The following is a 27,936-nucleotide window of genomic DNA, read 5'->3' on the forward strand; positions in this document are numbered from 1 at the left end:
TATCATATTGTACAGATTTTTATATGGCTGTCAATTGTATTAGGTAAAATCTTATTAACTTTAGAATTTTCATAGTCTTGTTTTTTCTTCCCTTTTATTTTTGCAATAAATTAAACTTATTTTACCGTATAAGTATTTATACGTCTTTAGAATTGTTTGTAAAATTATTATATTCATAGTATTTCATAGATCTATCTTTTATGATTTTTTCTTATCAAGTGCAATATTTAAATGCATATTATCATTGTAACGTTATAAACTACTAATAGTTTTATCACACTTTCTATATTAAAATATGAAGATTTATTTGAATAGTGCATAATTTTCTTTATCTTCTTTCTAATAAATCTCTTTATATAATATTTAGTTTTTAAATATCTCCAAATCGTGTTCTTATTTAATACTATGTGAATTCTTTTTAGTGCTTATACCTTATTTGAATATGTCAATTGGAATGTATATCTATAATTATATATAAATATATAAATAATTAGCATAAAAAGTGCTAAAGAAATCAGTAAGCTGGTATCGCATCAAATCGAACCATAGGATCATTGAAATAAGCACACCATGTAAAACCAGGTGGATATCCTGAAAAAGTCATGCATAGTTTTTATTAGTTTAATACATACTAAATGATATCATGTAAGTAAATTAAAATCATAATAAATGACCAAACAGATAAAAAATTAATAAGCCGTTTATCGACACAATTAATGTCAATTGAATTATATTAAAGAATTGTTTAAGATTTGTTTTATTTATCTTTAAAGTTTTAAGTAAGAAAATTGAAAAATTCACAAAATTGTTAGATGTATAAAACATTAGGGAAAAATTGTTTAATATGGTTGATAATTTGTCATGCAACGTATATAGACGTGATCAGCACATAATATATACAATACTTACGTAGTATCATACATTTTATAGTTTGTATTGAGTTTTGATTCAATGACGAGATATAACGGGAAGTTCCAACACCTTTTGTCCGGCTGCATGCAGGGGAGATAATTAATTAGTTATATGTTAATTACAGTATAGGATTGTTTCGCTCCTTTTTATTTTTCTTTTTTTTTTCTCTTCCGTTTTTTTAAAAAATGTTAATCGCACAAGCAAAAGCAAATATAAATAAATATGCACAGATAATTATTAGTCGTTTGAAAAAGATATATATATATTATAGGCTGTGTTAAAAATGAAATTTAGCTTATTTAAACATTCAATATAATAATATATTTTGTTTTCTATATAGGAATACAATAGCATAGAAGAAGAAACACACACGCGTATATTTTTCCAAATATAAAACACACGCGCACGTAAACTGTTATAAATGTGTATAATATTTCGAATTAGGAAGTAATCTTTCAACTCTTACGTAACACAAAATCTTTATTTCTTGTGTTGTGTCCTATGTATGGCGTAATAGAAAATACATATCCAAATATATACGTTATTAATTTTAAGTACTTGGACCTCTGCGATAAATTTTTATCATATATAAATATTTTTGCAATATTTAAACGAATAAAAAAGTGATTTATTTTCGAAAAGAAAAGAAAAGACATTCGTGTTACGTCGTGCCATCATAATTAATTATAAAGATCGACTACCCAACTGTGAGCATCGTATGTATGTAAAGATACAATGAATTATGCAATAGAACAAACTATATATATGCTTACTTTTATTTTTTTTTAGTAATGTATAAAAATAAAAACCATAAAATTAAAAGAAATGTATATGTATATAATAAAAGAAAAAATATACATCTTTCTTCTATCCATGCCTGATGGTAACATATGTGTAGCTTGACTAAGTTGCAATGCTCATCATATAGTCTTTTTGTAATCGGCAATCCACTGCATCTAATGCAAATGGATTTCTATCGATTATAAAAAAACTATATGTACATACGAAGGTCGCACGCACGCATAGACACAAATAACAATTTTTATAACAATGTGTAAAAATGATTAATTTTTATATATGTATATATATGTATGTATGTATGTATATCCTATTTTATAAAAATTAAACAATTCTGTTTAAAAATGAATTTTATGAAATTCAATATAAATATCGTCGTTATCTATAAATTGTTATCATAAGTGTTTCTTCACATGTATAATTATGATCTTATATTTTAATCGATAATCTTTACTTTTAGGACGGAAACAATAAACATCAATTTTAATTTGTGCATATACATATTAAAATGTGTCTAATTAAACTTTATGATTTTAATTTACTATACGTTTGATCATATTCATATAGATAAAACTTAACGTTCTTAAACTATTCGGGAATGTTGTATAATTATCCCTCAAAAAGAACATGATCTTACTTAATAATATGCCAAATTTATTTTTATTAGTATTTTATTATTCTCTTTTATGTTTTGTAAAATAATTCAATTTAACATCAATGAATTGGGCTTGTTCATTTATAAAATTTTTAAATCAATTAAACTTTTTCAATTTCAATGTTTTAACAAAAATATATAAAAGCGAATTAAAGTAAAACAATTTTTTTTCTTTTTTTAAATTAAAAATAGCGAATGAATACTATTATGTATATTTTAAAATGATGAGATAAAATGAAATTAAAATTCAGTGTAAAAATCAGTCTTAGACAAAATTTAAAATATCTCTTGATATGAAATTTTTGAAATGAAATTCTTGAAGATCTTTTTCTCTTTTCTTTTAAATTTACTATCATTAAATGATCAATATGTTTATATCATAATACATATATATATGTGTTAACATATACTTAATCAATATATTAATATGGCAAATACTACAATGGCTTATAATTTTTGTTAATGTATTTATCAAAGATATTCAAAATGAATATATTCCTATTTTATTAAAAAAGTGATATGTATCGGATACATATATATATCTGCGGTATAAGAGACAACAAGTACATTATCAATAAGTAAATAAAACATTTATGTCCAATAAATAACAAAAAACTAATTAAAAATGTATACATAATAACTACGAAAATTAAGAGGATTTTCATTTTACGTAAATAAAAAAGACAAAAATCTCAAAGAAAAAAAGAAAAAATATAAAAAAAAATTAGAATAATACAATTTAAAATATTGATCTTTTGCTTGAAAGTAAATGATATATAAAAAAATATTCTAATTTTTAATAACGTTCAACATTATGCGTTCATCTAACGCATTGAAATGATTAAAATTCAAATTTATAATCCTTAACAATAATTGATAATATAAATGGCAATTATATATATATATATATCATACTATATTATTCTATGATGATAAATTTATATAATAGGAGATATTTTTATTATTATTAATAAAAAAAATATGTAACGAAACGTGATATAGATCATACTATAATCGACAGAGAAATTACATATTTTTGGAAAGATTATAATATCAATGAATATAATAAAATACATATATATATATATATATATATATATATTTTGTTTTTTTCTTTAGGTGCATGTATGATGACAACATTTTCTAATATCTATCGTGGTATGATTACCTAAAGTTAAAGTTTGGTATAAAAAAAAACCTTGATAACGTTAACTTGCCTCTAGGTTTGTATTTTAGATGATCCTCAATAAATTGACAAGGGCAACGGGCGGAGACGCAATGACGTGGTGGTACAGAAAGGCCTGCGATGCTTCTATTACGATCCTGTGAGTCTATAACCAAATCAAGTCTGCGACGCACAAAACGACGTGCCCATCGAGAAGCATACCTCAGCAACAGCAACTCCGCCCGTTCCTGCCAACACATACTATCATCATTCGGTATTCAGATCGGCATTTCATTTATTGATATAATAATCTTCCGCTTAAATCCTAAAAAGTACTTTTCTTTTTTTCAAACGAATATATCATGCGATAATAATTGTCTTCGTACAAATTTTAAAATATAGGATGAAACGAATGGATCGCTACTTAATACAATGGACAGTCCTTTAATTTTCATATAGAGACATGAAAAAATAAAATGAAAAATAAGTATTCATTCGCTATTTTATAAATCAAATATTTTTAAACATTCATTATCTTTTTTCGTAAAAAAGATAATAATGATAAAACAACTCTTATTTCATCTTAAAATAAAATTTATAACTATAACTTAATTTGTTAAAGGAGTTAGTCGATAGATAGACTATAATATACTTATTTTCTTTTCAATTCGTAATCTTGGAAGTTATTGTTACACTAATTCTACTAACTTTTATTTGATTTTAACGTTTTCTTAATTAACAAATTACTCCCATTACCAAAATATATATGTTATACTATATTCTATATTAGTTATAGATTGTTTGAAGGTAACGCGAATTGCATTGTTCATTGTTTGAATGCTAAACAGCATATTATATCTTCAATGTAATCATATAGATACAATTACTTTGTGCGACAACAATATTTCTTTCTTCTTCTGTTTGTAGAAATATTAAAAATCTTATGTTCGTAAAAAACATCAAATCCTAATTGCTATAGTTGCCTATGTGATATCAAATTCAATATTTAAGAACAATTGAAATAGAAAAAAAATTACTTGGAAATAAACTACCTCTGTTATATTTCTTTTGCCATAATGTAATACTACTTTTTACTGCACATGTACACAGAGGTCATATTACTTTGATATAGTCAGTGCATGTTAACGAAGCGCTAAATAAAAGCAAAGTATAGAATCGAAAAGAAATCTATGTCGAAGTAAAATACGACTTAAAATAAGGAATGTGTCTCAATGGAATTCTTACTCGTATCGTTAACATAAAAAATGTCTCCCTAATGTGTGTAAACATATATGTGTATATATATATATATATACACACATATACATATTACCTACTGTGCATTTAACTTTATAAATTTATAAATTCTTATAATAACTATTGTATATAAGTACATGCGGATAAGTATTTATATTATTCTCATATGCCCCTATCTCTTAAGAAACTACTCCATCTAGGACAAAAATCTCTGCCCTGTACACGTGGCTTGTTACGCAACCATTCTTCAATATATTGACACGGACACAAAGCAGATGCGATATGACGTGGGGAAGAAGGATTTCCACCATCTTCATCGACCGTCCAATCCAGACGTCGACGTAAGTAATCCTTTGCCCAACGTTGAACATAACGGCATAATACTTGTTCACTTTTACCCTAGTATTTTATTGTCATTTATAATACTAAATATTTATATGATATAATATTGAAGACTATTAAATTTATATTTGTATATGTGAAAAGACTAATGTACCAAATTTATATTATAACTTTGCCAAAGTTTGACAATGTAATGAAAAAAAGTACTTACAAAATAAGAAAATGCAATTTTGTTTACCTGTTTCCGGGAAATTCGAGTTGTCGTACTGCCTTGTATTACAATGTCGCCATCATCAATATCCATTCGTTGCTGTAATTCTCTTTTGCGTTGTGTATCATTTTCATTACTTCTAATTACTCTTCCTTCGCATTCTTCACGTTCTATCACCTCCTGGAGCTTTTTCTAATAAAATGATTTCTGTATTACTAATATTACGTCGAATATATATGTATATATATATAAATATGCCTTTAACAATCTCATTACTTATAATAATAATGAAAGACACTTACTATACAGTCTGTGGTATCAAAATATATGAAACATAGATTAACTTTATGGCAGGATATTTTTCCTCTGTCATCCAATCCAAGTAATATTTTATGTCGCAATAAATGCTTATTAACTTGCGCCATACATTTTTCCAGATTATGATTCAATTTTATTTTAATAAACATGCAAAAGAATATTGCAGCTGCATTTAGGACTAGCCACATGACGCCAAGCCCGAACAATGTAAGGCCAGTTACTCCGGAAAAGAGCAAACCAAGCAATACGACAAACGCAGTAAATATCCAAAGAACAAGTATTCTCTTATAACATATATTATACATATTGAAACGTACATCGTTTACAAGCAACTCCATTATATGCACATAGTCCTCAACAGTAAGCTGCAGTATATATGTATACGTATATATATAACAATTTATTTTGGTTTCTTTAATATTTTAATCATACAGTGCTTGTCAAAAGTCTGAGAATGTAGTTTTATTGAGAAGAAAACGCAAGTTTCATGGAAAATAATATGGACTTCTGACAAGTAGCATATAATATGAAATTAATAAAAAGAAAAAAGAAGTTAAAATAATATTTACCGTTAATCCTTGTGCCATTAATTCTTCGGGAACTAATTCAGGTCTAAATTTAGCTGGAGTTATCCAAGGCCATCTGGTATTAACTGGTAAAAGCGTAACAATAGTATCACCATTCGCAAATCCTTGTCTAATATTTCCAATGGGTGTACTTATAACATTACTAGGATTGTTTCTACCATTAGATACATCTCGTAAATCCACTGTCTTTAAAGAAGCACTTTTTGGATCTGTTACTTTAACATCGGACGGAACATTAAGATCTGTACTATCAGAGACAATTGATCGACTTAATCCTGATCTATCTAAATTAATTTGGACGGATTCAGTTGCTATCACAGCACCACTATATTCATTATTAGTTTTATTAATAACTTCTAAATTTTCAACCGTTTTGCCAATTTTATCAACATTTATTGTTACAGATTCTGGCTTTATCACCGCTGGAGTATTTCTTTGAACTTTATTTACATATTTTGATTCATCTTTAGATACTGTCTCGCTTGGTTCAGCCTCCTCCTCAAATTGGACCCAGTTTTTAGTCTTAGAAGTGATATCGGAAGGACTCACTTCTGATGCATGATCAGTCATATCTTGAGAACTCATGTTTGTTGTTTTATAAAGCGATCAGATCTAATCAGAATAATATTTCTTTCATTTAACTTTTTGTTAATCTTATTTTTAGAATTGTTTGTATATTTCCCAGGTTTTTCACAATATAATACTCTTCTTTTAATCTGCAAATAAGACATCCAATTAAACAATATCGATAACAATATTAAACAAGTTTTAAACAAATAGAACAAGCATTGATACCTTTAACTGTTTAAAGTGTCTTTATGATAAAGTTAAGAAGAAAAAATAATTAGAAAAAGAATCTTAAAAATTGTAAAATTAATTATTAAAAGAAAAAAAGAAGTAACAAACATACAGTAAAACACGAATGCAGTATTCTAATTTCCAAGTATTGGAAATCGACATATGTTCGAAGAACATTTCCTTTTCTTTTTTCTCTTTTTTTACCCCCCTTTTCAAAATTAACGACAACAATTATTATTTTTCAATTAAAAAACAAATGATCCTTAATTATCTATCAAACGTATATGCGCATACTTGTGCATATATCATTGACATTCGTATGTTAGAAATAAAATCGTACGTTAGAAAATAATACGAAAGTGGAGAGAAAGAACATTTGTGCGCTTCTGCATTATACGAATTCTTTCTAGACATTTTTTTCTAAACTAATCATTGGTAGCATTCCGATACTATTATTTGCTAATTCGTCGAATAATTAATTATGATCGAAGTTAAAAGGATTAGTTTCATTTTTTCAAACGTACCTGCTGCGATAAAACCTGTCTCATGACCGCGAGGTGAAAAAGTACGTAATGTACGACATCAAGGTATATGACATGGAGGATGAGGTGAGGCCAGGGAGGGGAATAAATAAAGGACACAATACGTAAGCATACGACCTCATGTTCCCCACTTCACCTCTTCATCCTCCTGTTTCCAATGATGTGCACATCTCCCTCTCTCTCTTTCTTTCTCCCTCTTTTACTCACTCATTCATTCTTTCTCTTTCCCTCTTACTGTTTTCCTCTATATAATTATTCTCCCATCAAACTAGGCAACACACGACTATTAATTTGTAATGCATACGAAATTACTTCTTTCCGATTATTCTTATCATTTTTACCCTCTTTATTTTATTTCTTTTTTTTTAACATACATATATGTATATATATATATATACACAATTCTTTTCAATTGTTTTAATCTTTACGTTCTCATTGTTTTCATATATTTTCTATTTACATAACAATACTGATAAACAAAAAACGAAGATTTAAATTATTTTGATCAATCAAAGATAAGGCTCTTTTCTATTGGTTAACTGTTTAGCAGATCATTTTAATTCATTAATAAAAATATAATGAGGAGATAGACATTATTAATGATTTACTATTATTATTATTATTACGGTGATAAAAAAGGAAATCTTATATAGTATACCGATGAAAGATTATTATCTTGATATGAATAATGTAAATATCGTGTATTCTAATTGATTAAATCTCATAATCTAACTTATCTCGCGCGATTGTGCGTGACTCATAAGAACCTAATTTTATTGGTCAAAATTTTGAATGAGATTTGCATATTTTTTTTATATATAACATTAAAATTATTTATTTTTATATAAATAAGTATTGTAATGTAAATATTTGATAATTGTTGATTATTTTTATACTGATTGCCATTTATTTTAAAGTAAAACTATTTTTAAAAATTAAGAGATCGCGCACATCAAAATAAATACAAAAATAATAACATTTATTAATTTATATATGCATATGTATATATATTTTTATTATATTTATTTTATTATTGCGTACATTTATTTAATTACGTGTTATTTATTAACAATATTTGTTAATAATTATTAAATCACGTAGAGTAAAGAAATTTAATCTGTCCAAATTTAAATAAAATTTGTCCGAATGAACCAATACCGTGAGAGTAAATTACGTACACATGCGCATGCGCAATATCTATGATCTGTATGTTTGTACTATGCTAGTAAAATGATTTATTAAAATTGTATAATATTATATCAATATTTTATATATTAATTTATAAAATTATATTCAATGTTGTAATTGTTTACATGTTTACAATAAATATTTTGACAAGAAAAGACGTAACTATAGAAGAATCATATAAATAAAATGATTACATAATTTTTAATAAAACGTCATTGGAGAGAGAGTTTGTTAATGACATTGATTAATAAATTAATACAAATGATCAGCGGTCTTCGATATTATATCAATCTTTCTATGCTTTTTACTGAATATTGATTATGGGAAACAAAGATTAAATTTAAAGTATAAATAGGCCTTTTATAATTGTAATAGGAAAATTAAGCTTATGAATCAATATTACAATGATGACATATTATAGACAAATGATACTTAATGCATCACGGGTGGTGGAAAAATATATAAAAATAAATAAACATTTAAAAAGTAATATACCAATAATTTATTATAGTTTATCTGTCAATAATTACAAGTATTTATACAAATCAAATAATACAAGTTATAATAATGATAATAATAAGAAGAATGGTAACATAAATCATTATCATTTCTTTTTGAGTGGTCTTTTCTATGGATTATTTAACTTTGACGATGATAACGAAGAAGAAAAACTTCCTGAACTTATTATGACTATTAAACGTTCGATATTAGCTATACAGGTTGCGTATAATAAAACAATGTACTAACAATATACATGTAACATCAGTGCGTTATATTTTTAATAGCATTTAAATTTTTTTCTAGAGAAACGAATTTGACAAAGCTGAAAGGATATTACATGTCGCTTTAAGGGAAGCTCAGGTTCTACAAAATTATAACGCTATCACTTATATTTATGATCTGATGGCTAATGTCGCATTTGAAACGGAACATTTTAAAAAAGCCGAAACTTTATTCCTTTTGGTTTTAGGAAGATTATTTGGCCAAGGGATAAATCAAAAAGATTTGAAAGTCATACATATTAGTTTAAAGTTAGCAAATATATATGAACATACTGGAGACATAGAGTAAGCTTATTTCTTCAATTCAATTAACGATACAAAATATTCAACTTTATTATAAGACGAATGAAAAATTTTGTTTATAGAAAAGCAGAGACTGGTTATAAGTATTGTTTAGAAAATATATCAATTCATTTGGATAATGATCCTGAAAATGAAAATATATTAATATTGTTAGCTATGGCTTGCGACTGGTATGCACAAATGCTTTTGTCTTTGGGAAAATACGCAGAAGCTCATAAATATTTTGAAAAATCTTATAACTTATGCATTAAAGTTAATGGCAGAGTTCACGAGCAAACAGTGAATTTACTTAATTATTTAGGAACCGTAAGTTGTAAAATGCAAGAATATGATAAGGCAATTGAATATTTAACTACTGCTATAGAAATAGGTAAATTATTAAACATTCAAGTGTGTAGTTTTTCTTAATCATTTTATTTAAAGAAACATAATATATTAATTTAATATTTCTAGGAAGAGCTTTGCCAGATTTTATTCATTTAGGTTCAATTCATGTTAATTTAGGGGATGTTTATTTAAGAAAAGGTTTATATTCCGAAGCGAAAAAAGCTTGCACTAATGGTCGAATAATAGCTAAAAAAAGAGAGGATGATGAATCTTTAGTGGAAGCTGATAAGTGTCTAGCTGATATAAAAAAGTTAATGTGATTTTATTGAGTATTATTTAAAAAATAAATAAAACGTTAATATGTAATTATAGTAAAAAGTTAAATAAAATTTGTGATAGGCGTGTGATGTAAATAATGAAAAATAGAAAACAATTTTTACGTTTATCCAAGAACTTTAATTCTGTTAATGTTAGATTAAATGTTCTATTCTATTCTACTTCTTTTTCTTTCGTAACCGTAATATTTATCATTACACTTACTTTTATTGATTATATAATATAATCTAAAATATGAGGGAGGAAAGAAACTAACGTTCGAATATCTTAATTATTCCTCGATCACAAAAAGAGAGTACAACGGAAATTAAAATAAAATGTTAGTTCTACTTTACAATTTTAATTTCCGTTATTTGCATATGTTTAAATACAATTATAACGCAAACAAAATTTCGTTTATTTCTCGTGTAGTATTTAATAATGGTATATATATATGTATATATATATATATATCTAATTTAAATATTTAAGGTACAATTCTTTTTTTAATCGAACCATTCTACAAATCTCTTCAATTTATCAATATTACTTAATCTACCAATGTAGTTGATTAATATATAAAAGTATCTGAATACGCATCATACAATTAATTCTTCATTCTGTTTATTGCATGCAATTCGGGAGGTATATAATTTATATTTGTAAGGATTGCAAATGATAAAATGACGGAATGAAAAATTTCAATACAAAATGTTAATTATAATACGTTACACAGAGGTCTATTTTTAAATACAATATATTACAGAGAAACACACAGTTATAATTTATTGTTATTAATATTATATCTATCATATTATAGTACTCTTAAAAGTATTTTTATTATTTAATATTATCATTATCATTATTATTATCAATATTATTAATAATAATATTATTATTATTATTACTACTATCTCTCATTATTAATATTATTTTTTATTTTTATTATTATTATTATTTTATTATTATTATTATTATTATTATTGTTGTTGTTGTTGTTTTTGTAGCTGTTAACATACGCTAACCTTAATGAATTGAATATATAAGGTAGCACGGAAAATATGTAACGGGAGACTAATCTTGCTGTATGTTTATAAGGACAGCTTCATCATCAATTATTATATTAATCTCCAGTATCTGTGCAACAGTAACTGTGATCTCGGTAATAAATAGTTAACATAGGGATAAATATTACGCTACCGCGGCAGTGTGCTTCCTGGATTTTGGGTAAGGGGCATTTATCCTCTAATTATCAGGATTATATCAACTAATATTCTACAGAGAGACCCCTTTCCGCTAACCCAAATTGTTGTATTATCATCTACTTACTGAAAATCGTATCAATAAGCAGCATGTATATGTAAAATTATTGTTTTAGATAAAAGGTGGTGACATGTTTAGTTTGTTTAGTTTATAACGCGAGAGCCTACGTTTTTTTTGACTTCAGTTAATTATTTTATTCTATTTTTCTATCTATCTTTCTCTGTTTTTTTCTTTCTTTCTTTCTTTCTTTTAAACAGGTGTGTCAAAATGGTAAAGTGATAAATGCTACAACAAAATTTAACGTGTAATACATACGAGCAAAACTATCTAAAAGATTGAGTACAAAAATTGCTCAGCAGTAGAAATGTATATCTTGATTTACACTTCAAACAAATACTTTGGCAAGAGCATCAGCTCCTGCACTTGCAATAAATGGTCTTGATGGGTGGAACGCAACGTCTAAAATACTTTCATCAAATTTCTTCCGATGCGCCGTTATTTCTTGAACACAAGTTTTATTATCCATATTCCATAATCTTATACTGCAATCATGACCTAAAGAAAAATATAATAATGAAAATAATTTATGTATCCTCTCAAATTTGTATTGGATTGGCAACTTAGTGAGCATGGTTACTTTTAACAAAAACCTATTGAAAACACAGGTCCCGGGGACGTGTAACCATGCTCACTTAGTTGCCAACCCAATATTAAAAAATAATGAAAGTTAATGACTTACTTCCTGAAAGTAAATAAAGACCATGGGGATCCACAGCAAGACTAGTAACAGCATCTAAATGTGCAACCATAGCATGAGCAAGAGTTGCCGAACGATGATCATAAAATCGAATGTGTCGATCTTCGTGTGCTGCAACAACTAATGGCAAAGTTGGATGAGCCACAACACGATTTACACCTTTAGTTTCATTGGCTTCTAGTCGAGCTATAACAGCATCAGTCTCTGAATCAAACAATACGCAAGCCCCTTCATATGCCACAACTAATTTGTGTGGTTCGTCTCTTATAAAATCAACAGAAGTTGGTATTCCATCTGTAAATAATTACAATTATAAATACATTTAAGTCACTCATAAAAATAAATGATATGTATATTATTAACATATTATTTGAATAACGGACCTTGTTCAGAGGTATAAGTATTAAGAAGTGGTACTTTGCTCTGAGGACTCCAGAGTTTTACTGTTCCATCAGCACTGATAGACAATAACTGTGAACGAGGCTGATACATACTTAAACCGCAGATAGCATCAGTGTGCCCAGTTAAAGTTTGGCTAAGGACACTTGGATCATACGAATCATATGGATCTATATTTGCAGATGGAAGTGTCCAACAATGAATCATACCATCTAAGCCACCACTGTAACAACGACTTCCAGTACTGTCCATAGCTAAACAGAGAACTGGACCTGTATGGGATCTGAAGGTATATAATGGCTCTACGTCTAGTGAGGCTGACCTATAAATAATTAACAAATTATCATCATATGTAATTATTCTTTTAAGAATGTTTTTAACTAGAATTTATTTATACTATGATTTATTGAATATATATGACATACTTTTTGGCTGGTACAGTTTTGTGTAAATTCCATAGTTTTAATGTATGGTCGTCACTTGCAGTTATAAGGACAGGATCTGTAGGATGGAAGACGAGTGCTCTAACAGCATCGAAGTGAGAGCGTAATGTATACTTTGCATTCCATGTTTTTCGAAATGTTTCTTTTGTTGTTGTTACCATCTGAATAGAAAAAAGAAAAGAAAAAAAGATTTGTAATAGTAACACAGCTAATGAAATTATTCTATCATTACATAATCTAATTGATCACATTAAAATATGTGAACTTACATATGAATCCTTCCTCTATAACTTTTGATAATTCAAATATCTTACTTATGCAATAAATATAACAATTTCAAAAGTTCATGTGAAATAAAAATAAATATCTATTTTAGTAACTTACGTCATATGATACTTCCGCTTCATTGTTTACACACAATTGCTCTAATTCTCCCAATTCCAATGTGGAATCACCTTCTTCAGTGGGACGCCTTGGATCTGTTTGCAAACTTCTAGGTAATGCATCTATATATATATATAGGATAAAAAGTAGAAATTTTTGTTTAAATGACTTCTTTTTTCCTTTACGATAATAAGAAATATATAATAAATTGAAATAATACTAACTCCACCCTGGTGGCGGTGATTCTTCAGTTTGGGTTAGTAGATTTAGTTGATTTAATACTTCTTCTGCTTCAGCATCTACATCTTCTGTTATAACAAATGATGCCTGAAAATTCATCCAATTTTTATAAAATACTAATTTATAACTTTTTCTTATTAAAGTCAAATATATTTGCTACAAAGAAAGATTAAAAAATAATAATAATAATTTGATATTACCTTATTTGACTTAGATTCTATATTTGTGTCATACATTTCATCTTCTACATCTCCTTCACCCTCTTCCATATCCATGTCCGTTTGTGGTAAAAACTCGAAACTTGCCATAACAGCTGCTTCTGTATCTAATATCATTGCTTCTGCTATTGAAGAGGGTTGTTGCTGCAATTTCCACATAAAAAAAAAAAGAAAAGAAATCAATTAACATTAATCAAAAGACTCGTAGAAATAAATGTCTGTAAATTTTGCAAGATTTAAAGAAAATTTTGAATAAAAGAAGACGTTTAATAAAAAAAAGTTATATTTTAAAAATATACTATAGTATAAATATTAATACGATGTACAACGATACCTGATAGAATAATAATTTGGGAGAAGAGCATGAGTTAACACATATAATGTTATTTACCTCTACCTTTTTTCCAGGAGTTCTTCGCGTATTATTTTTTGCTTTAACAGATGACTCATTTCCATTTAGAGCTGGTGTGTTCATATCATCGGAGTCCGTATTATTATTTAAACCAAGAAGAGATCTCACTCTGTTTGATCTTACGTCTATTATTGTTTCGGTATAACCAATTTCTTGTAAATATCTGTAATTATCAATTGATAATATTTAGTTTTTTCGATACTCGTATAATTTTTGGCGTAAAAAAGAATGATACTTACTGCCTCAATAATTGACGACCCTGTTTCCAGCTAATGTTGCTAACAGACGTAAACGGTGCTTCTCCATCTCCACCACCGCCACCAGTTCCTTCTGTACTAGCGCAAGTACTACCCTCTTCGTATAGAGGTGGCTTGATGTCTCCTTGGATGACCAAGTCAGTTCCATATTTTAATTTGTGATACCTTGCTCTAAATATATAAAATTACATCTTCTTTTTTAACAGAAATAAATAGAATATCATTCATTAGGAAAATATATTCCAAATTTTTATTAACTCCTCGCACTATAATAATGTATGATATTTGTGATATGCTTTATCACCCAAATACAAGGAACACGAGTCCTACTCCTGGTGAATCTTATGGGACAAATATAAGAAATACAAAATATAGTCTTAAATTATAGTGCAAGGAGTTAAAGAAAAAAATAGATCTTTCAAAAACTTTTTGTATTTAACGTACTTAAATACAATGAACTTACCGCTCTTGTTTTAGTGCATATTCTAACATTTTTATTCTCCTTACTAGATCATTTTTCAAATTTTCCTGTCCCTTTCTTTCGCCTTGTAAAAAAGCTATCCTTGCCTATAAAAGAAATAAATTTGAGTAATCGAGTTGTCATTGTTGTTATTGATAAAATATACATTATAATATTTATTCTTTTATTTCTCAATGAAATATTATTATTTTTAATAATCAATAATAGTAATACTTGTGGGTTCATTAAGTTCTTGTCTATCAGATGTAAGTTCTTTTTTTATAGTTTATTTATATACTGCTTTTATATAAACTTTTATATCTATAAAGGCTCTTCTCTCATTCCCTTTCCAGCCTCCTCCCATCGACTATTTCTTTTCTATATATCCCTTCCTGTCTCTCTTTCTCTTTCTCTTTATCTTTACTCATCAAAATTTCATTTAATCTTTCTAATATTTCATTAAATCAAAGTTTATGAGTCTCAATTGTGAAATATCTCATATAATAAATAATTGATAATTTATAAATATTAACTTCTACAAAATATTGCTAAATATTATTAAAGTCAAGAATTTAGTGCATCATTAAAACAATGTATAAATAAAAAAGAGAAAGAAAACGTAGAAAATGTATTGAAACAAAAAAAGTAGTTCAAAAGTTAATTGAAAATAAGTGATATAAAATATCGATAAGTATTATCGAAGCTTAAAATTTAATGCATCATTAAAACTATATATATATATATATAAAAGAATATAGTATTAAAAAATAATATTGCAAAGAAATTAATTGTTGAAAAATTCGACTCTTTTAAAAGGAAATATATATATAGAGAGAAAAAAAAGAAAGTAGCAATAATGAAAATTAAAAAAAGAATAATACTATAGCATATCTTTGTGTACTATAGTTCTTTATGTCCTGTCATAGGACATGTGAAGTGATGATATCTCGTAATAGAATATGTATATAGTAAATAGTATATGAATGACAATTGGTAATGAAAATAAATGATTAAACGTATACCTGAAACTCAGCTCTGTCAAGTTCCCACTGTGATCTTTCGAGTTCAAAACGAGCCCATTCGTGCTGAATGAAATGCAGAATACCAGGCATGGAGTATTGTGGTCTCTGATCTTTGGCATCACCATTGCTGCCATTGTCACTACCTTGATGCTTGTTATTGGTTAGAGAAACGTTAGCACTACCAGATAATTGACCGTTGTGATTTTGCGACGCAGAACTGGAGTTCTCCTCCATCGTGGAACCACAAAACTGGCTGGGTACCTTCATTTCATGAAACGGCAGCCATTACAGCATCTCCTCTTTCCTCTAGAGCCCAAAGAGTGCTCTTCGGTCGGATAATATGTTTCGATCGAGTTTTGAGAATAAGAAGTAATTATTACGCATGCGGCAGTGGTGAGGCAGCAGCCGATGTGCGCCCAAATTATACCGATCTTTCTTTCTCTCTTTCTCTTCTTTATCTATCTTTCTCTATCTTTCTTTTTTCTCTTGCTCTTCTTTCTCCTTCTCTTCTTCTTCTTCTTCTTCTTCTTCTTCTTCTAATACTTCTCTTATTTCTTTACTCTTCTATTCTTTCTCCAATACGGATTTAATTCTATCTCCTTTATATTCACGTTCACAAATAATAATAATATATTATACACTTAGCGTTAGAAACGATGAAATCCAATGGACATTGTTAATAATTATTTATCTAATAACTTTTTTATTTCTTTTTCTTTTTTTCCGTATATTTCCGTGTTGATGATGAGCCGCGCGATCTCACCCTCTGAGATCCGTGTGTGCTCTCTTTATCACTTGGAAAACATGGGTGCGTACTCTTTCTCTCTTTTTCTCTCGAACGGGAAGAATGATTGCAAGTGACAACCAGCTAAACTTTCAACCAATCACCGATTCTAACGAATTATAAGAGAAAGGATGCTCTGATTGGTTTAACGCTTTCACAAACCTACCGTTGACCAACCAATTGAAATATTTCTTCGATCATTTATATTCGTTTACTTTCTCATCGTAAAGACAGAGAATATTTATATATATATATATATATAAAAGGAAAAGCATAGAAATAACGAAGATAAAAATTTCATATACTCTTTGAAAGTATTCGGAAGTTTAACGAAGTTCGCGGGTGCAATAGTCTATTTGCGCATGCGTACGCGCACGTCGCGCTCTATTTGTTTTTGCGCATCGTCGCTCACTTCACCGCAAATTTAAATGTACATATTTGAATATATATATATACAATCATTCAAAGCAAAACAAAAATGTTTATCATTGTTTGCAGACGATTATTTGACTACATTAAAACGCGATAACATTGTTTAATATTTACTCGACATGCGATTATTATCTATTATTTCTATTAGAGGTACTCGATTACAATAAGTCAATTGGTAAAAGATTATACACAATTTTTTATTTCTTTTATCTGTAATAAATGATAAATTGTAAATCGATAACATTATTATGTTATATTTAATTTTCTTCCTTATTTTTTTTTCTTATTTTTTTTCTTTTTACTTTTTTTTTAATCTTTTGTATTTAATAAAAATAATAATAATTATAATAATAATTATAATAATAATAATAATAATTTTTTTTTTTTTTAACCGAAAACAAGCTCACATGCCTTCACAAACAGTTCACCTAAGTGTTTACAATATAAAATAAAGTAATTTATGCGATATTTATTAATTAAAATTTTCTTTTTCTTTTTTCTTTCTACTGAACAACTGTAGCGTTCATGACTGTCCCCCTTTTTTATTTTTTTGCAGCGTATTATTATTATAAATTTAGAAATCGCGGCAGTAGTATAATTTTGTTTATAGAACGGGTTCAACAGTTTATGGTACAACTTTGAAAAAATATAGTCGTTTTGCCTGAAAGTGTAACTGACAGTACAAGAGATTCATAAGACGTATCATCATATATAATAATTGAACGATTTATACATTTATGTTATTCTTTTTTAATATTATAGAACATTAAAAAAGGATTGATACCTAAGAAATAAAAATATTACAATTCATCGAGAACATAATAATACAAAATTGTTAATTGTCGTTGTTGTTCGGAACACATTATAATTGAAATATAATTTAAATGAATATAATATTTGAATTGTCAGTAATACTTTTAGGCCAACATTGAATCCTTATAAGACATATATATAATAATTTTTTGGTGTTCAGTATTTTAACTATTAACAATAGTTCTCACAGTGGACCAAAGATTAAGAAGAGAGAGAAAAAGAAGATATAAACACCTACCTTCCAACAACTGGGGAAAAATTAATCTAAAAAGAAATTATCTTTTTTCTTTCTATTTTTAAACGATCAAAATGGAAATGCAGAGTTTACAGATTCTTTTTCTCATTCTACATAGTTACTTCTAATTCTTTTTCTTTTTTTTCTTTTCTTTTCCCACGCAAGAGGTCTTAAATAGGACTTTGATTTCTTTACTTTACATATTATGGCATTTTGACTGAAGATAATGGTGTATACAAAACACATCTACAATTAAATACCACATTCAATAATATATATATATATATATACTTGCATCAACGTGAAAAAATAAGCCTAAGAAACGAGAGAGAGAGAGATATATAAAATCTGTTTTGCTATCTCTCTCCCCCCATCTCTATCTCTGTCTCTCTCATTCTCTCACTTTCATTCTTTCTCTTTCTCTCTCTCTCTCTTAATCATATATTAAATAAATAGACATAGCTCATGTGTTGATAAATATTTTGTACAATTTCCCCATGTATTTTGCATGGATATATAATTAAACCCTGAAGATATATATGTATATATATTTTTAGTTTGAAAGATTCTAGAATAATTTTTTTATAAAAAAAAAAGATTGCATGAATGTGGTATAAGTTACATAAATGAGTAAGTAAATAAGTACTGAAAACTTTCTCTTTTATATGTACAATGATGTCTTTGTATAACGCACAGTTCAGATATTGATAAGAAAGTATACTTCAATCAATCAATCAATCAAACAGAAAAAAATTAAAAAAAATATATATAAAAAAAAAGAAACAACTCGCACGCAATTTTGTTACCTATTTATAACACCGTAGAAAATTCTTGCAACTCCAGAGTTTTTGTATCTGTATCTTAATATTATTGTTGCATAGATACTACGAACCACAATATTACAATTTAACAACTTCGAATAATTTTCTATGCATCTAAGCATATAGGTTCATATGCGAAACATCTTATACGATCACACTTCATATTTTGATGTGATGCTTAGATACAGATTTGTGTGTGTGATACTTATATACATAATTTATGCATATCTCCTGGTAAAAAACTGAAAAATCAAGAATGCATTATTATTGGTTGTGCAATTTGAACGTAGATGCAAGTTTGGTTTGTTTTTACCAATTATATGGATGGATACAGTATATTAACTATTCAACGCAGACTTTTTCTAACTTTAATCATTAAAGAAACATAAATTACTGTCATTAAAACAATATCATCTAGAATGTGTGTCAACGTGCATTAAATCCTAAAGGATTTATTGGAAATTCCGATCAAATCATGTTTTTTCTTTATATTCAACGCTTTTTTTATATCATGCTAATGAAACGAAAATTTGTGAATATCATCGCAAAAAAGTTTATGGTACTCTGTACAATCACATGTAAAAGAAAAAAAAAGAAAATGAGAGATACGCTTGATACAATGCACATTAATGTAAACATGTGAATTCAAGTCAAAAAATGTAAAAAACACATGAAAAGTATTTGTTTGAAACAAATAGTATTTACAATAAATTTACACGATATGTTACAGTCTTTTCTTTGGTAATGAACCAAAAGCTGATATAACAGTTGCCTTCGTACCAGTTGCAGAGGACGTTAACGTGGTTAAAGTTGGTTGAGATAACAAAACTGTAGGTTTTACCGACACAGTGGCACCAGTTGCAACTTGATCCCACTTACTTTTTCTTTTTTTAGCATCCTCTTCTGCTGTACTGGAAGAATTGTTTGGTCGTTTTGCAGTACCTGATACTATCTCGATTTTAGTTTTCTCCTTTCTAGCCTTCTCAAGTTTGTCCATTTCCGCTTTTTGTACCTTAGCCAATTCCTCGTAATAAGAATCCTTGCCCCATTTAAATGGATCAAATCTGTCTGGAGGATAATTTGTACCCAGCTCGTTGATGCTACAATACTGAATTAATTTTTCATAAATAGATGGATTTCTAAAATCTTTCCTTTGCTGTATGACTTTATTCATATCTAAACCGCCGCTCTCCATTTTCCTAAAAAGTTTTGTTATTTTTTCTTGTAATTCCGGTGGACATTGACCTGGTGGCTCAGGTGGTATTACAACTCCAAAAGAATCTGTTTCCCCATCTGAAACTAATTCTCCTTGACACGAGGGAGACTGCTCGGTAGTCAAGGAAGGCCTTCCATTTTCTGAAGGCTGTTCCTCAACCACCATCGGCACAGCTCCTTCATCGTCGGAAACTATTGTATCATCAAAATATGAAACCAATCTCTGCACCTTCGATGTTACATCAGTTACTAAGGTGGGCGCGTTCGGCAAGTTGCTTTTAGACTTGCCACCAAGACTGGAAGCAACGTTGGGACTATTTGAGGCTGATCTGCCAGATTTGGGACTGGTGAGAGCCTGGGGCTGACCGACTTGGGCATTATGCGGGGCGGCCCCCTGGGGAGTGTTCGAATTCTCCTGAAGGTCGTCTTCCACCCCGTCTTCGCCCTCCGAGTCGGTATAGGTGGCCGTGAGAGATGCCAGAGCAACACTTTGTACAGACATGGTTAGTTGGCTTTGAGTGTCCGCCGTACTACCAAGCAATATTTTGTGTTGGAACTCACCGGTGTAGCGTCGTGTTGTTTGCTGTAGGGCTTAAAAGCATGTACAGCTATCGTGAATAAATGCGCCCCAACATATACTGGAATGTTAATCTGTAAATTAAAATATATTCATAATTAATTATTAAAAAACCAAAACTAATCCTGAAACATTTGATATAAATAAAACAAAACAAAAATGATAAAATCAATGAAAAGATAATGAATAGATTTTACTTTTATTAGAATTGAATTAGAAATGTTAGTTGACCATTGGTTACGTGCAGATAAAATTCGATTAATAACACGTGTTAGGTTAAGTTACTTATTCTTCAAACGTTTTAACTAAGACTAACCTGAATTTAGGAGTTCACGAACACCGTAGTTACACTCTACTCATATCTTTATACATTATGTGCCATTCCTTACATATATTAATAGTGAGAATCATTAATTAATTCCACAAATACTATCAACGCGTAACTTGAGAAACTTAGCTTTGTTGCAAAATCTGAAGCGTACATGCGCAGAAAATAATTATTGCATCGTTGACCACGCAACCAATAATAAGAAGTCTTTTTTATCACGTGGCCATAACACATCTGCACATAGTTTATATTATAACCAGATTAAAATAGAGTATAAAGTATAAATTTTTAACTAGTCTTTTAATAGGAACACTATCTTGAGTAAATCTTGTGTTATTCACAGCACTGATACGAAGTTAATCACAAATTTGATCAGTATAGGAAGTGTACATTGGCGTGCATTAATGGCGCATGCTGGGAATATCCCCACCACTGCACTAAGTCCCTCTTTTAATAGGGACTTTAGTATTGTTTATTTGCTGCAAGTGTATCTCTTTAATTGTTATATTTAATTTTTTCCAAAACTGTATATATATATAATATTTATTTTAAGAATAATGGTATTAATATATATCTACTTTACATTCCTGTTTAATTTTTAAATAATTTTGTCGTAAAAGATTCAGTAATATTTTTAAACTAAGCTATTAACTATCTTTAAACTTATTTGGTTAACAAAATTGATATGATTTTAAAAAGAGATATAGTTTGTGTTTTATATTATTAATATTAAGAATATTAATATTGTCATTAAAAAGATTATTGAAAGTATAAAAAATAAAAAATGTATAGTGCTGAATAAAAAGATGCAGGCTTAAAAAATTGTAGGTACACTCCTGCATTTTGATGTAATTGCCATCTATCGATGAAGTTATGAACTAATTACGTGCAAAAATGTGACAGTTTCATAGAAATAACAAATTTGCAATTTTTAGTTAATTAAAACATTAATAAATGTGTTAACAAATTAATTTTATATTTAAACTATACTACGGGGCAAAATATCAGGAAAGTATCAATTTCGTAATTTTGACAAGTTTCAAATTATTTAAAAACAAAAGTTTACTATATTTTCTCTCATCGAATAAATAATACGAATTTAGGGAATTTTTTTAAACAATAGTAACAATAGTTTACCAATTTGATTATACAGATTATAATACTTTTTTAAATTCTTTTAAATTTGAGCTTGTATTTCATATTAAATTAGTATAAAATAACTTTTACATTTTTAAAATCAAAAATTAAAGATGAGGATTCTTTATATTATTGTATGTATGTAGTATTCTAACAAAAAACATTAGACACCAGATTGTTTCCTTTTATGTTCAAATTTTTAGAACAATTTCTAAATGATTTTCTGACCGTCAATTAAATAATATTAACTTGGTAAGTTAAAAAAAAATCTAAATTTTTATTTATTTTTATAATTATTCTAGAACATTTTTGTATATTATTAAATGCATGTGAAGTCTCTATACAAGCATATGTTTGATATTCAACTTGGAATATACTAAAAACTTGAATATAAACTAGTAAATAATCTTCAATTTTTTATTTACAATTGTTAATTAAAAAACAATACAATATTTAAGGTAAGGCAATTCCTATTTGTAAGAAATTAAATAATATTATAAAAGATTTAATTTAAATTTCTGGGGTGTTTGAATGATATATGTGTACGTATATGTGCGTGTGTGGTGTAGTAATATTTGAATTTTTAATTAATTGATTGTCGAATACAAAGTAATATTAATCAGAATACAATATTTGAGGTTAAGTGGTCCCTCATTAAAAAATAAATTAATAACAAAACATGTTATAAGGAATTTAATGAGAATTGTGTTGGGGTGTTTTAATGCACGTGCACATGTATGTGTGATGTAGTAATATTTTTGACATTTACATTAGCTGCTCTGTTTCTTATAATCTACCTACCTAGCGATCTTTCATTCTGTGATAGAACAGCTGTTTACTAGAGGATTGTCGGCGATGACTATACAATAGAAATAAGAAGATAAAAGATTATTAAAATTCTAAAGATAGCTTAATTTATATCACCAAATATTGAAGAATAATAAAAATAATATATAATCGATAATAACTTTCCATACTATATATTTAAAGTTTCTGTTCAAAAGACGGAATAAGATTTTCGGCAAGTGATTCAAGATGACATGGTTGTGTTACTTTATCTGTCATTAAGATATTCGTCTAATAACAGGTTTAACCGAGTAAATAAATCTATTAAAATGGATGTTGTAACAACCAGTCTTGAAGCTTTGATTCGTAAGTATTATTAAATAATACATTATCTAATTATTTGTAAATAAATGTTTGTGTGAATAATTACTAAAATGATTCTATTGTTTATCTATTAATTTTCTAAAATTTATTTTTATATATTTTTATTTTATTGTTCATTAAACGTTTCTAATAAATATCTAGTTTATTTGTAGAAACAAACAAAGAACAAATATTACATTGTAAATTATATTTTGTAGAAAGAGCTACGAATCCACAAAATCAGAAATCTGATATAGCAGCTATCGAAGCGTTCTGTGTTATGGTTACGAAGGAAACAGAAGGTGTTCAAATAGGCAGTAAATTATTAGCAACGCACATTCAATCATCTAATGAATCTGAAGCTCTTCAAGCTCTTACAGTAAATATATTAATTAGTAATTAGATACAAATGTGTTTTTTTCCTAAATAATTAATTTTATTTTGATATAGGTGTTAGATACTTGTATGAGAAGATGCGGTCCAAATTTCCATGCAGAGGTTGGAAAGTTTCGTTTTTTGAATGAAATGATACGACTTGTATCGCCAAAATATTTAGGTAATACAACTCCTGTCGCTGTACGTCGAAAAGTATTACAGCTATTGTACTTATGGACGAAAGAGTATCCACGAGAATCAAAAATTAAGGAGGCCTACGAAATGCTTAGAAAGCAAGGAGTCGTAGAGGTTGGTCATATTGATCTACTTAAAATATTTCTATAAAATCAAATATCTAATATCTGAAGATTATAAGACGATATGAAACTACAGGAGGATTCAGTACCTATTATTAGTGATACAGATGAAGCCTTTAAAACACCTAAAGCAAAGAATGCGATATTTGAGGATGAGGAAAAATCAAAGTTGTTACAGAAATTATTACAAAGTAAAAATCCTGGTGATTTACAAGCTGCTAATAGATTGATCAAAACCATGGTAAAAGAGGTAAATAAAAGAAATATACGACTGTTACATTTTTATTTTATATTTGTCTTTGAATATAATAATAATATATTTATTGTAGGATGAAAGAAGAGTACAATTAAATTCACGAAGGATCATGGAATTGGAATCAGTTCATAATAATGTCAAATTATTATCTGAAATGTTAGATTCATATAATCAAAATGAAACTAGTCCTGAAGATCTTGAATTAATGAAAGAACTTCATCAAGCTTGCGAACGTTTAAAACCCACTGTTTTAAGATTGGCTAATGAAACTCAAGACAGTGAAGAAATGCTTGGTAAATATTTTATTACTTTTAATATAGTAATACATTGAATAATTTTTATTGGATTTTAATACAATTTTTGTAGCTATATTTTGATATCAATATAGTTATTATTATTTTTCATAATATAAGATATGAGTATGTATACTAGGTGATGTACTCGCAGCGAATGATGCATTGGGTCAAGTATTTGATAAATATACTGCTGTGATAATTCTCGGTCAAAAATTTACTAAAACAAATATTAATAATGATCCATCATTATTGGATTTATCTTCTCCGATTGATACTGCTAGTTCTGAATGTACTTTAAATGTGGATACAGATAAAACTAATAATACAGTGACAACAAATTCACAGTCGGATATGGAAGTTCTTGGAGATATATTTAATTCTTTAGGAAAGTCTATGGATTTCTCTTTAACTGCAGATACAAATATTTTAATGCCGGAACCACTGATAATGGATCCAATAAATTCTCAACAAAATGGAAAGAAAAGTATGTATGTTTATTAAACCAATAATTACGAACTACATAAGTATTATCATTTTATTTTGTTAAAGTTGGCGATAACGCTGACACACCTGAGAAGAAAATGGATAGCAAAGCCAGAGCATTAGAGGAATTAAATGAATTAGGAGAATCTCTCCTTAAACAAAGTTTGTCATATAAAATGGCAAAAGAATTGCCTTCGGATGGAAAGTTAGTGTTAATAATATAATATTAATATTTGTTCTTTTTATTAATATCGCTTTTATATCGTAATCTTTATATTTTATTTTTTTGATAGAAAAATGTCTTTAGCTCATGTTGCTAAACTTCAATCGAAATTAGATCATCACAATTCTATGGGTTTAACTTCTACGAATAATAATGCAATGCAACAAAATACAGTAGATAAATCAAGTAAAAATGAAAATGATAAAGTCAAAAGAGATTTAATATCTCCTAATATTCTTAACGGTGATAATACATTAGTCGATGTATCGCAACCTACTGATAAAAATAAAAACATTGAAACAAGCGAAGAAAACACATCAACCAAAGTAAACGATGTATCAGCATTGACTTCTGAACCAATGATTAAGTCTCTAGCTGATATTAATGTTAATCTTCAAGATATTAAGCCAGGTATATATAAAAATATTTACTATCTATAATTGTATATATATATTTATATTATAAGTGTACATTAATTGTATCTGTTTGCATAGGTAAAAATCCACCAATAACAGTAATAGAAGAAAAAAATGGTATTTCAGTAGTACTTCATTTTGCACAAGACAGTCCAAGACCAGATGTTTCTGTAATAGTAGTTACGACAATGAGTAAAAATGCCAAACCACTTAGCAATTATTTGTTCCAAGCAGTAGTACCTAAGGTAATAAAAAGATAAGATAAAAATTAAATTCTTATTCATTGTGTAATAGCATACTATTCTAATTTTATACTTTTTAATTTCTTTACATAAAGAAATGCAAGTGTAGACTTCAACTTCCTTCTGGTACAGAATTACCAGCACATAATCCGTTTCTTCCACCTTCAGCGATTACACAAATAATGTTAGTTGCAAATCCACTTAAGGTAAATACAAAATATTATGACAATTTACAAATACTTATCTCTTGCATATGATTAAATGATATAATTATATTTGAAAATGATTTTAGCAATCAGTATCTTTAAAGTTTATGTTGAGTTATACGATGGACGATGAGACTTTTACTGAAATGGGTGAAGTGGATAGACTTCCACATCTATAAAATTAATAAGATCAAGTAGAACGTAAGAAGAATGTGAGTAATATGATGATAATGTTTTTTTAAATATAAATGAAGAGTATTTCTGGACTGAGCATTTACGATTACATTTCACTCCATTATATCACTGGGACAAAACTGAATCTTATTAGCATAAGTGAATGGAATGTTCTTTTATTACAATATATATACACATATATATATTTTTTCCTAACATTTCAAGGAACAGTCTTTAAATATGCAGACATTATGTAGGTATAGAAAAAAGTATTTACTTGAATTATTTCCAAAAAAGTAATTATGATTAAAATACAATTATTTGCCATATTGATAAATAAAAAAATATTCATTAGTGTAAAGAGAATAAAATTCTAAATTAAACAGTGCTTATTAAAATATTTCCAGCTATAAAAAGAAATGATTTGTTATATAAAGAAAATGATCAAAGTACAAGATATAATACTTATATAGCACATATTTATAATAAATTGTTGAAGTGATATTCATGTTTAGTACGTATGCTATTACATGATGCAAAAAAAGAAAAGAGCAAATAGAAAATTAAATACACGTTTAAAAATGATTTCATTTTTACACAGTAATTCCGTTATATTAAGTTTTTATTAATTGCCAGAAAATAATTTCTTTTTACGATAATTGATGTATCGAATATAAAAGAAAAAAAAATATTGTTGAAGTGAAATTAGTTGTAATCTTACAAAATATTATATTTACGAATATAATTGCATCTTTACGATAAAATGCAACAGTATTAAAAATATCTAAACATCTATTATTCAAATGAAATATTTTTCAAATTAAAAGATAAATCATTCTACGAAAAATTTTGATATGTTTGTTCGTTGAAATTTATAAGCGTACAATTTGATTGATTTAACAAATTTTTCTAAAATAATTAGATTCGCTCTTTGTTTTATATGATATTTTCTTCAATATAAAAATATACATCTTCTTATATTGGAAATTAAACGAATGTAAATTATTGTGATATGTAATATTTATAATATTACAGCATATATACTATTAATGCTTGCATGAAAAATGGAATTAATTGAAAATTTGAAATCAATGGCATTTTT

At 27.5% G+C, this 27,936-nt stretch overlaps 5 protein-coding genes across 11 annotated transcripts; 2 read left to right on the forward strand and 3 right to left on the reverse strand.

Annotated features, from left to right (window-relative positions):
• Window positions 1-18: 18 nt before the first annotated feature.
• LOC122515772 (transmembrane protein 268) lies at window positions 19-7,656 on the reverse strand. 4 transcript variants are annotated; one of them, XM_043633209.1, is made up of 7 exons: window positions 7,568-7,656; window positions 6,228-6,961; window positions 5,643-6,023; window positions 5,368-5,532; window positions 3,583-3,778; window positions 910-992; window positions 19-591 (listed from the first exon to the last, which is right to left on the reverse strand). In XM_043633209.1, exons 2-6 carry the CDS (start codon window positions 6,828-6,830, stop codon window positions 949-951), a joined length of 1,389 nt encoding a protein of 462 aa, XP_043489144.1. In that variant the 5' UTR covers window positions 6,831-6,961; window positions 7,568-7,656; the 3' UTR covers window positions 19-591; window positions 910-948. The 4 variants fall into 4 exon arrangements, with proteins under 4 accessions (XP_043489144.1, XP_043489143.1, XP_043489145.1 ...); XM_043633208.1 differs by lacking the exon at window positions 910-992; XM_043633210.1 differs by lacking the exon at window positions 19-591 and having other exon boundaries at window positions 909-992.
• Window positions 7,622-10,644, forward strand: LOC122515774 (tetratricopeptide repeat protein 19 homolog, mitochondrial). Of its 2 annotated transcripts, XM_043633215.1 has the most exons (5): window positions 7,622-7,689; window positions 9,393-9,492; window positions 9,578-9,840; window positions 9,921-10,228; window positions 10,312-10,644. In XM_043633215.1, exons 1-5 carry the CDS (start codon window positions 7,640-7,642, stop codon window positions 10,503-10,505), a joined length of 915 nt encoding a protein of 304 aa, XP_043489150.1. In that variant the 5' UTR covers window positions 7,622-7,639; the 3' UTR covers window positions 10,506-10,644. The 2 variants fall into 2 exon arrangements, with proteins under 2 accessions (XP_043489150.1, XP_043489149.1); XM_043633214.1 differs by lacking the exon at window positions 7,622-7,689 and having other exon boundaries at window positions 8,831-9,492.
• A 1,350-nt stretch (window positions 10,645-11,994) lies between these two features.
• On the reverse strand, window positions 11,995-16,857 carry LOC122515770 (striatin). Of its 3 annotated transcripts, none has more exons than XM_043633206.1 (11): window positions 16,356-16,857; window positions 15,337-15,440; window positions 14,856-15,044; window positions 14,602-14,779; window positions 14,187-14,348; window positions 13,971-14,073; window positions 13,747-13,868; window positions 13,345-13,523; window positions 12,904-13,241; window positions 12,503-12,814; window positions 11,995-12,318 (listed from the first exon to the last, which is right to left on the reverse strand). In XM_043633206.1, the coding sequence occupies exons 1-11, from the start codon at window positions 16,620-16,622 to the stop codon at window positions 12,149-12,151; spliced, it is 2,124 nt and encodes a 707-aa protein (XP_043489141.1). In that variant the 5' UTR covers window positions 16,623-16,857; the 3' UTR covers window positions 11,995-12,148. The 3 variants fall into 3 exon arrangements, with proteins under 3 accessions (XP_043489141.1, XP_043489142.1, XP_043489140.1); XM_043633207.1 differs by having other exon boundaries at window positions 13,747-13,841; window positions 14,596-14,779; XM_043633205.1 differs by having other exon boundaries at window positions 14,596-14,779.
• A 3,068-nt stretch (window positions 16,858-19,925) lies between these two features.
• LOC122515781 (SAP30-binding protein) lies at window positions 19,926-21,954 on the reverse strand. Its single transcript, XM_043633221.1, has 3 exons — window positions 21,549-21,954; window positions 21,217-21,306; window positions 19,926-21,143 (listed from the first exon to the last, which is right to left on the reverse strand). Exons 2-3 carry the CDS (start codon window positions 21,255-21,257, stop codon window positions 20,165-20,167), a joined length of 1,020 nt encoding a protein of 339 aa, XP_043489156.1. The 5' UTR covers window positions 21,258-21,306; window positions 21,549-21,954; the 3' UTR covers window positions 19,926-20,164.
• A 1,488-nt stretch (window positions 21,955-23,442) lies between these two features.
• Window positions 23,443-26,931, forward strand: LOC122515782 (ADP-ribosylation factor-binding protein GGA3). Its single transcript, XM_043633222.1, has 11 exons — window positions 23,443-23,849; window positions 24,065-24,225; window positions 24,297-24,530; window positions 24,615-24,788; window positions 24,868-25,087; window positions 25,227-25,574; window positions 25,640-25,778; window positions 25,867-26,207; window positions 26,291-26,457; window positions 26,550-26,660; window positions 26,747-26,931. Exons 1-11 carry the CDS (start codon window positions 23,738-23,740, stop codon window positions 26,837-26,839), a joined length of 2,100 nt encoding a protein of 699 aa, XP_043489157.1. The 5' UTR covers window positions 23,443-23,737; the 3' UTR covers window positions 26,840-26,931.
• Window positions 26,932-27,936: the final 1,005 nt, after the last annotated feature.

The sequence above is a fragment of the Polistes fuscatus genome, unplaced genomic scaffold (assembly GCF_010416935.1).
Source record: "Polistes fuscatus isolate 324 unplaced genomic scaffold, CU_Pfus_HIC Scaffold19, whole genome shotgun sequence".
NCBI classification, from domain to species: Eukaryota; Metazoa; Arthropoda; class Insecta; order Hymenoptera; family Vespidae; genus Polistes; species Polistes fuscatus.

Coding starts and splice junctions, on each gene's coding strand:
- LOC122515772 (XM_043633208.1), bottom strand. CDS start 6,830: ATGAGTTCTCAAGATATGACTGATCATGCATCAGAAGTGAGTCCTTCC. Junction 6,024..6,227: donor TAATGGCACAAGGATTAACG/GTAAATATTATT, acceptor TATATACTGCAG/CTTACTGTTGAGGACTATGT. Junction 5,533..5,642: donor TTGATACCACAGACTGTATA/GTAAGTGTCTTT, acceptor TCATTTTATTAG/AAAAAGCTCCAGGAGGTGAT.
- LOC122515774 (XM_043633214.1), top strand. CDS start 9,178: ATGATGACATATTATAGACAAATGATACTTAATGCATCACGGGTGGTG. Junction 9,493..9,577: donor GTTCGATATTAGCTATACAG/GTTGCGTATAAT, acceptor ATTTTTTTCTAG/AGAAACGAATTTGACAAAGC. Junction 10,229..10,311: donor AACTACTGCTATAGAAATAG/GTAAATTATTAA, acceptor TAATATTTCTAG/GAAGAGCTTTGCCAGATTTT.
- LOC122515770 (XM_043633205.1), bottom strand. CDS start 16,622: ATGAAGGTACCCAGCCAGTTTTGTGGTTCCACGATGGAGGAGAACTCC. Junction 15,441..16,355: donor TTGACAGAGCTGAGTTTCAG/GTATACGTTTAA, acceptor TTTCTTTTATAG/GCAAGGATAGCTTTTTTACA. Junction 12,815..12,903: donor TACTTATACCTCTGAACAAG/GTCCGTTATTCA, acceptor AATTATTTACAG/ATGGAATACCAACTTCTGTT.
- LOC122515781 (XM_043633221.1), bottom strand. CDS start 21,257: ATGCTTTTAAGCCCTACAGCAAACAACACGACGCTACACCG. Junction 21,144..21,216: donor AACAACACGACGCTACACCG/GTGAGTTCCAAC, acceptor GTCTGTACAAAG/TGTTGCTCTGGCATCTCTCA.
- LOC122515782 (XM_043633222.1), top strand. CDS start 23,738: ATGGTTGTGTTACTTTATCTGTCATTAAGATATTCGTCTAATAACAGG. Junction 25,779..25,866: donor GAATTGCCTTCGGATGGAAA/GTTAGTGTTAAT, acceptor TTTTTTTGATAG/AAAAATGTCTTTAGCTCATG. Junction 26,458..26,549: donor TCCAAGCAGTAGTACCTAAG/GTAATAAAAAGA, acceptor CTTTACATAAAG/AAATGCAAGTGTAGACTTCA.